Source organism: Spodoptera frugiperda, chromosome 15 (assembly GCF_023101765.2).
Source record: "Spodoptera frugiperda isolate SF20-4 chromosome 15, AGI-APGP_CSIRO_Sfru_2.0, whole genome shotgun sequence".
Taxonomy (NCBI): Eukaryota; Metazoa; Arthropoda; class Insecta; order Lepidoptera; family Noctuidae; genus Spodoptera; species Spodoptera frugiperda.
In genome coordinates, this window is record NC_064226.1 from 4,565,526 (window position 1) to 4,575,479 (window position 9,954).

Consider the following 9,954-nt stretch of genomic DNA (forward strand, 5'->3'; position numbering starts at 1 on the left):
AGGTAGGTACATTTTTAGCCAATTTACTACTGAATGTAGGTAAGCCTTTTTGATGCGCCACGCATCCAATCACTAGAATACTCAAACATTGTACTTAGGCTCCGTAAGCTGGATTCGTAAAGGGCTGGCTAGCCATAACTGTAAAGAACCGACAACCGATGGAACTGATTTATCCTAGAATGCAGACTTTGCGTTGATAGACGTAACGCACCACGCCCACCGAGGCTGCGGAGAACCGCAAGGGTTACCGGGGCTACGGCTCGAAGCAGGAGTAGGAAGGGGTAGATTTTAGTCAGTAAGAGTTTGACACTTCCTCACGCATCACGGGGCGAGAGATGCCATTTGAAGATATTCGCGCCCAGTGCGTTAGGGGAGGTGATGAGGCCTAGGGCGACAAATTCTGGGGGCGCCAAGGTCTGAAGTTGGAGTATCTGGTGCAAACCCTCAGAACTTAAAAAACGAACACTTGATATTGCTTCCCTCAAGTGAGCGCCACAATATTTTCGCCCGGGATATCAGTGGCCTTACGCCGGCACTGTTCGCGCCTGAAAAAGTGTATGGCATGACTACCAGTCTGGTAAACCAGACCGGGAACGTACGTAATTATTTTGCGACGAATTCATTTTACTTCGATAGGTTACGTCTTTATTATGCTACGAGTAAGTACCTACATAAACATTTAACTGAATATAAGTTCAAGTAGTTCAACGTCCCACATTCGAGAATAATGAGCGTGTTGTCTGTTGATATAGATTATCTCTTCCTATGCCATTTCTCCATTATCTTATATGCTTAAGTATTTATAACCTGAATAAAACAATTATTCTGGAGCTGCGAACAACGTAACCGGTTACTGAGGCTCCGGCTCAAAGCAAGAGAAGGAACGGGGTGGTTTTTAGTAAGAGTTAGAAGTAAGCCTCATCCATGGCGGGAGAAGCCAATGGTGATTTTCCCCCTCAAAAAACAAATATAAAGAGACTTCAGCTAAACCAGCAAACTGCGTATTTTACTATAATCTTATTGATTTACAATTTATATGGTTTTACCTTATTGTGATTCATAATACTATTTTAAAACAGCCAATCTGATCTTTGCGTGTTTGATACGTGATAAACTATAGTTACCATCTAGACGTTGCATCAGAAAAATATTTGTCAACTCATGTAACTAATAATAGGCAGGATTATGTATTATCTAAAACATTTTTATAGCAACTACGTATTTTATTTATTTATATAACCCAGATACTGTACCTAGTGGGTTTGTAGGTACTCAATAGCTATCAAGGTGGACTGACGACGAAAATCACGACATTTTTCCCTTACCTTCAAATATAGTAGCTAAAAGGTATGGCAAATGAAACAAAAAAGAAATGTAATTCGAACATCATTTAATAGCGCAATATAACATTCACATCGGTAAATAATAAATTGATTTACTTTATAAACAAACAATAAATAATTATCCTAATCACATTATCCTATTACAACTATTGTTGAATAGTTTCTCAACAGCAATCGACAAAATAACCTTTACACTTTATGTACTAGTACAAGGTATACTTTATATAAGGATGGTATCTTTATAACCAGCAAAATTCGATTTCAGCTAATTTATTTATTATAGAAGTATAAAGACGAATAGGTCTCTCTGAAAAAAAAGGACTTTACGGTCAAATAATGTAGTCAATTCAAACAAACAGATAGGACTTTATTCGCCAGTGGTGCCATCTACTAAGCGCAAAAATGCGACGAACTATGAGTGCGTACGTTTTAGTTATTTACATTTAAAGTATCAAGAAGCATTGAAAACGAATTTTGCTGACTATCGCAGAACATTTTCCTAAGAAAATGCGTCGCAGCTAAACTTATCTTTACATTTAGTTCCAGGCATTAGCACAATATAAGTTTGTGTACAAAAATACAGTCACCAAAATAAGCTATCATTGAAAAATGCATCAAACTGGTTACAGTATCAACTACCAACACACTCGCTTCTCGCATCAGTTGAACACAAAAATTAATAAACCAAATTAAAAAAGTAAATATTTATAATTATTATTGAGTACGAACAGATACTTAAAACTGAATTGTCTGTTGACTTGTCTGAATTGGGTAAATATCCCGTCTCAAGTTCTAATGACAGTTCGCATGTTTGTAATGGCCCAACTTTTCTAATTACTTTGCTGTCTACACAATAATATAAAGCTAATTGTGATGATGAGAAAGTAATACAGAATAATTAACTAAATAAACAATACGACAGCAAAACACAATAAAGGAGTAAACATTGATAACTACGCTTTGCAAAGAAATTTTAACCTTATTTCAACAGCTTTAAGACACAGTCTTACGTGATTACGACAAGAGGTGATCGCCAGATTGTGATTTACTTCAATAGACTTTCAACCCTATCCTTTTGTCATAGAATTTAAAATCTATTAATGAGACTTCCAGCTTTCACAAGTCGACGAAGAAGCGAGTGTTTGGTAAAACGTTTCATAATAATGTTGCTAATAAATTTTCTTTACTACAATTTGTTTATACACATACACACAGTCTAAACATTTACATTTAAGTTCGTACACATTTAAATATTGGTAGAATAAATAATAATAACAATTATTGTCTTTTAAATTATAGTAAACTTATTTTTTTTATATTTTCAAGTGGTAGATTTGTTGTAAGGTGGTCTCATTAGGAACGAACCGTAGGTAGAATCGGTAAAAATATAAGTTTTACACATTTGCAATCAAGTATTTTTTTATACACAGTGTCCTCAATAAATGTTATGACAGTAAAAAATATGAACCAAAATTTCAATTTGAATCAAAACTCAATCTTTTTTTTCCAAATTGATTAAAAATTCACACATTTTCACATTTGACTAAATACCAATTAATTTCACCTAAAATTATTATTAATTTTGCAACACACGGAGTATTTTATTATAGGCAAAACAAAACTAAAATTATGCAATCAATTTTTATTACCTCTAATCCTCTCTCTCTCCAATTTATTTCCAATATCTCCAATTTATTCTTATTGTATGAATTCTTCTTCTTATGTTTTTTTTTTGTTATTTTAATGTCTTTTATTTTACAACCAGTAAATTAAATTTTCCTATGCTGTCACTACTTTCAGTGGAGAGGTCGCCACTATCGCGCCAATTTGGGTCATAGACAAACCTGTCACCCAATGACAAATATTGCATACCCTGAATATTCATCACCTAATATTAAAAATAAGAAATAAATTCCATTGAATTCACAAAAACACTAAAAAAAATCAATAATCGCAAAATAGTCCAAATATACATACACACACAATACACAAAACTTTCGATCCAACATAATTTCATTGTTTACGATTTTAACGTTTATCACAAATTAATTCATCAATAAATTAGGATTACAAAAATGCTATGGAATAACATCTCTTCTAATCCGCAACATATCAAACTCATTCGACTTTTTAAATTGAGTTTAGAATTCCGGAAGATCTCATGTCCCATCCCTAGCCCGTGTGTAACAATACATGGGCTAACACTTGGGCGTCTTGTGCCACAACTGCTCATAAAAGTTTGCGTTGTTCTTCTCTTCGAGCAAAATATACTATAAATTTAAGACACCTCACGACCATGTCTATCTAGAGCGATATGAAAACATTTAATCAAATCATTTCCCCAGACTGCATAAAAAAAAACATTTTGAAAAATCCTACATGATACTAATTGCTGCAGCAAGTTGCCATAATAAAAATTGTAAATCAATAAATTATTGCTAACAATATGTATGAAAACAAATACAGAAACCGACAGTCCCGACATTGACTAAAAATACGATAGCTGAGTCGTGAAATTTTTTTATACATTTTTAACCTTATTCTTTTGTCACAAAGTTGTAAATCTTTTAATTAAATCACTGTCGAGACTTTCAGCTATATGAACACAAAATGAGCAAGTATTTATTTATTACCGTTTCATAATAAATTAATAGGAAACATGTTCTACTCTAACTATTTAACGAGGTTACATAGATGTGATGTCATAATGTTTTTATAGACTTTAGTTCATTTGTAAATGCATCACTCATCATTCGCTAATGGTAGTGTATAAATAATCCAATTTTCACCAATTGTGAAAACAAAAATTTTCCTAAATAAACGTAGTTATAACACAGTCTAGTATGCAAACATTATTTACGATTAAACACACATAGAAAATTCTTCAATAATCCAGTCGTAGCGCTAAATCAAGTAGCACCGTAAAACAGCCTCTATAAGGTACTATAGAAAGTTCAAAATGGTTTGTTACCCTACTCTTCTTTCTGTTTGATTGGCTCCAACTCCTCAGGGTTCTCATCCATACTGGACGCAGTGTCCGTGCGAGACTTGTCTACAGGGTACAACCTGAAATGAATTTATTTATTTATTTATTTTTATTTTATTTATTTATTACAATATGGAAGACTTACAGCTATATAAAAACTTAACAAAGGAGATATTTTATAGACAACAGAAAGCCAATTACAAGTCCTCACTTATAGATATAGAGTAGAAATTAGTAAAATGTGAACACACGCAGTTTTTTTTTTTTATATGATATCTTTGAGCTTTTAACAAAGACAGTTTTCCACACAAAGCTATAAAAAGAACAACAAATATATACTAAGTCTACAGCAAACTAGAAAAAAAAAAAAAATATAGTTATGAAAAAAGGGTTGAAGCACAGTTCGCAGGCTATTCGAAAAATTTGAGGCTCAAACACCTTCTGGCTGATGTCACACTCGTTGCGAAAGGATCCAAATCATGCTGCTTACATATCATATTGAACTGCTTACTCGCTCGCACAATATAACTATTTTGCCTATAGTTCGTATAGGTATGAGGTACACGTAAGGGCGGGTTGAAACGAAGTAATTTATCTGGTACATTAAAATAAAATTTTGATAATAATTCGGGGCTGTCGATGTTATCACTCAGTATTTTTAACAGAAACAGGCAATCAGCAATTTTACGCCGGTATTCGAGTGGCAAAAGATGGTATTTTTTACAGAGTCCCAAATAATCGTTTGAATGGTATGGAACCTTTTGATGAAAACAGAGAAATTTGATAAATCGTTTTTGTATGTTTTCGATGCGGTCGATGTACTTGCTGTAACGCGGGTTCCATATCTGAGATGCATACTCCAGTTGGCTTCTCACAAAGGTGCAGTACAAAATTTTAAGTGTCTTGACGTTTTTAAAGCACTTTGAAAGACGCATTATAAATCCGAGCAGTTTATAGGCTTTTTTCACAATGCTATCAATATGCGCTTCAAAGATAAGCTTATTGTCGTGATGAACGCCCAAGTCACGAATAATGTCACACCTTGGCAAGGTCTGGCCTGACAAAGTGTAAGTTGTCGCTAGTACTGCCCTTTTCCTAGTGTAGGTAATTATTGAGCACTTTGATGGATTCAAGTCAAGTTTATTGACCTGACAGTACTCCTCAAGACTGAACAGGTCAGCCTGAAGTGCCACCCCATCCTCAAGTGACGAAATCTTAGCAAAGATTTTCATGTCGTCGGCAAAACATAATAATTTAGACGATTTCAGGCACAGGTCGATGTCGTTTACATAGATCACAAATAATAAAGGACCGAGCAACGAGCCTTGAGGCACTCCACTGGGAACAGATACCCAGCTGGACATATAATTGTTAAGCACTACTGCTTGCGACCTATTTTCTATATAAGATGAAAACCACCTCAGGAGGTCTCCACGAATTCCCATATTGTTTAGCTTGTTGATCAGGATTCCATGGTCGATTCGATCAAAGGCTTTGCTATAGTCGGTATAAACGACATCGACCTGCTCACCTTCATCCATAGCATTAGTAAAATTTAAAAAATATATTTATAAGATTCATATCTGCATACAGACCTTTATCGGCACGCATAATAAACGCTTAAGACACTAACGCCATCTATGTTTAAGTTATGTGCAAAATTGAATTTGCACTAAACTTGTATCACTGTTGTGTTAGAACAATTATAAGAATATAATGTTTATTACAAAACAGCTCGACAACCCTTAAATTCCTAACCTCCAAAAGGCCGGCAACGCATTTGTAAAGCTTCTGGCGTTTCGGGTGCCCATGAGCGGCGGCGATTGCTGACCATAAGGTGATCCGTCATTAACCGGCAATTATATCATAAAAATAAAAAAAAAAACAAACTCACCATCTCTGATACAAATAAACTAGGAAGACGAGATCATCTCGGAAGCAGGCGACGCGGTGAGCAGTGGGCATGGTGATGATGAAGGCGAAGATGTCGTCGATGAAGGTGTTGAAGGCCTTGTACATGAAGGCGCGCCACGGCAGCGCCGCCACGGAGCGCAGGCGGTAGTTCACGAACAGCTGCGGCAACATGAACAGGAAACCGAACGCGTACACGCCGTTCACTATGCTGTGCAGCGCCCAGGAGTACCAGCTGTGAATTGAAATTGTATGTGTTAATTTATTTTAGGTTTTAATGCTACTATAGCCATAATAGGTGTGACAGGAATCGATTCATCATCATATCAGCCACAAGACGTCCACTGCTGAATATAGGCCTCCCTCAATGACTTAGAAATCGGTTGTCAAGTCAAAAATCTCAGAAGAAATGTAGGAAAGCTTAAAAATGGACTGGTAACAAGCCTTCATTTTTTTTATCAATATGAATGCACTAATCTCCAGAGCCACTGGTTCGAATTGAATAAATTATTTGTGTTGGATTGTCAATTTATCGAAGGTTTTAAGCTATAACACATCACATTACGATCAATGGGCGCCAAGCAACAAATGAAACCGCGTGGCAAGAGCTAGCCTTTGATAGATTTTGAACCTTATCTTCGTCCCAATAAGATTAAGATTAAAACTCTACTTGACAATTTCGTCAGAAAGCAGATTTACCTCTTATGTGGCTCATAAACCAGCGAGTATATAGCTCCGGCGATGCAGAGTGGGTACAGCAACATAGACAAATACTTCATGGCTTCAGCATCAGCTTTGGCCGTGCTCTTCTCTCCGGCGTCAGCGCTCGAGTCCCGCCACACACGTAACCTCCATCCAGAGAATGACACCCGCAAATGTAGGACTTTTGTCACCTTCCATAACTGTAAAGAACATTTGTTCATGATATAATCACCTGATGTTAAGCAATCGTCGCCACACACTGACAACTTAAACACCAGAGCATTACAAGGAAGGTGTTATTGAGCCTCCGGTAACCTCACGTACACAGCGAAACACAACGCAAGCGCGTGTTACACGTCGAATTTGTGCGAAATTTTATTTAATTTTTTCAGTCTAAACTTTGTCCATAACATCAGCGATAATTACCTCAATAATCGCACTAATGCCAGCCGGTATTAGAACAAGAAGTGAGGTCATCTCATCCAGCAAATAGAAGAATATGACGAGTTGTGAGAATGCCCTCCACAGCACAGTGCGAGCGGATAAACCCGCCAGGGAGCGCTTGCGTCGCCAAAAAGATACGTCATTCTTAAAGGCCAAGAAGTCAAACAGCAGCTGAAAAAACAAACATGTTGGATAAAAAATACTTCAGTATTTTTTTTTATTTTAAATATAAAAATTCATTCTCCCTACTGAGTTTACTCCATAGCATGAACACTAAGCTCAACTCGTATAACTGCAGGCATACTAGCAAATGATTTAGGGCCTATGAACACCACGTTTTTTAAATGTGTGTATCAATACAAACGCGCGCCTGTATCGCTCGTGTGTCGACGGCGCGTTTAAAAGACGTGGTATGCATAGGCCCTAAGACGTTTTATAAAAATATCTACATAAACCTTTGACATTTTAATATAAATTATCACTAAGATAATACAAATAAACTTACATGGCAACTAGCAATCAACACGGTAGCTGATAACAAATACAAATTGGTGTCCGCAAATATTCCTTTGACATCATCTACGTCTTTCTCACTGAAACCAAGAGCAAAAAGCTGCTCCAATGCTAAACGGACATGTAGAGACAACCGCAAGGAACCATATGATGTGGGAGCCACATTGACTGTAATATTCACTTCCGTAGAACTGCTGTTCAAGAGTTGAAAGTGTGATAGTCTTGACTTCAAGACATTGTGTTGTAGTATCGGTAGGAATTTACCACTCCGCACTCTGAAAGAAAATGTGAATGTAAATTAAATTGATATTCTAGTATTTACAGTACAAGAAGTAATTTAGTGATAACTGTTTTAACGAAGTTTCGATAAAAACATTACGAAATCAAATGTGTAAGAAATTACTTTTTTCATTACACAGGCTTAGACTATAACTGTATATTTTTAATATAAAAGTTCAATTAAAATTTCTCAAAACAAAACAATAATACTTAACTAACTCAGGATTTTAACCTGAGATTTAAAGTTCAGTTGACCAATCAGTCAGACTCGCAACCTCTCTATAAGTCCAATAAGAATCTATCCAGTTTTTATAATAAGAATAAGATACTTAGACATAAATAATATGTAACATTAATTACCTAATATAAGGATACAATTCCCCAGGTATTTTATTGCTAGGCAACTTGAGATCATCAGTGAGAATTGATAGTGGAGCCACTGTTGTGATGTGAGCATATGGATGAACTGATTTCTTTTCTGGCACTTTTTGTCCTTCATTCTGTAATGAAAATAAATTATAATTTACTAAGCATTTCATCTTTAGCAAGAAGTATAAAAACTATTACATATATTATCCTCCTCATACTATAAATGAGAATGTAGGTATATACTTATTTCTCTTTTATGACAAAGTATTGATGGAATCAATTAGCATTAATTAATTTTAGTGTCTGATTAGAATATCACAGAGTTTATCTCACACTTTATCTCAGTAAGCCAAAGTGTATACAAAGCCTAATCATGGACAATATTGTTGTAAATAAAATAGTATGTGCAGTACAATGCATGCACAGATAACATCACTTTATACTGTTGAGAAAATAAATAGACCATAACCACATACATGGCTGAGTGCCTTATATCATGAATAACTTACGTTTTGCTGAAGAAGATTGAAAGTCGCCGCTTGTGGCTCAGTGTGTGTCACTAAGGGGAGTGTGTGTATAGATTCAGTCCGAATGATCTCGTCAAACTCTCTGTACAAGCGACTGTCGTCCAACAAAACAGCATGCATGAACAATGTCCCATTATTGCGAGTCTTCCGAGGCACTTTCAACTTTATATCGCTGAAAATTAAACCATAATATGTCATCTCCAAGAAATAGTAGCTATTGTCTTACATCCATCAGAATCCGTTTAGAAGTAACTATACTTACAAAGTCGCCGGATTTAAATAGTCAAACTTGAGAGAAGTATGCACTTTTGAAACACTATCCGCTGTTGAACCTTCCAGGTGCGGACGTTCCTTTACAGAAGTATACAAAACTAGATGCTGTACAGGTTTTGAAGCTAAATAAGATGAAAAACATCTCTCGCCACGACTACATTCTGGCGGTATGAATATTTCAGCTAATGTCCAAATAGTATTGACAACATATACAGCAAAAATTAAAGACAATATTAAACTAACAGATATATATTTCATTACGAACGATCGTTTACTACTTCTAATGAAATAAAATAATTAAATGTTCGTAAAAAAATCACGATTGTGCACGCACTCAACAGCAGTCAATCTGAACATGACAGCAAGATCTGTCAAGAGTGTCAATTCAAAACAAAATATTTTTAATGTTGCCCGCCAAATAATCGGTTTAACGAACTTTCATTTTTATTCGACTAATTGTCTTTAGTAACTTTTATTACGTATTTGGGATAATGTAATATTTTTCAGTATAAAACTGGGCAAATCTATTTTGAACATGCAAACTGAGCAAATGTATGTTAATTAATTAAATAAGAAAATGTTTAAGTACTAAAAATGTAATCACTTT

General features: G+C 35.4%; 1 protein-coding gene across 1 annotated transcript; it reads right to left on the bottom strand.

Moving 5' to 3' along the window:
• Window positions 1-1,373: 1,373 nt before the first annotated feature.
• Window positions 1,374-9,710, bottom strand: LOC118276121 (lipid scramblase CLPTM1L). The gene is made up of 8 exons (XM_035594307.2): window positions 9,337-9,710; window positions 9,057-9,246; window positions 8,539-8,678; window positions 7,892-8,174; window positions 7,369-7,557; window positions 6,940-7,142; window positions 6,224-6,475; window positions 1,374-4,409 (listed from the first exon to the last, which is right to left on the bottom strand). Exons 1-8 carry the CDS (start codon window positions 9,603-9,605, stop codon window positions 4,316-4,318), a joined length of 1,620 nt encoding a protein of 539 aa, XP_035450200.1. The 5' UTR covers window positions 9,606-9,710; the 3' UTR covers window positions 1,374-4,315.
• Window positions 9,711-9,954: the final 244 nt, after the last annotated feature.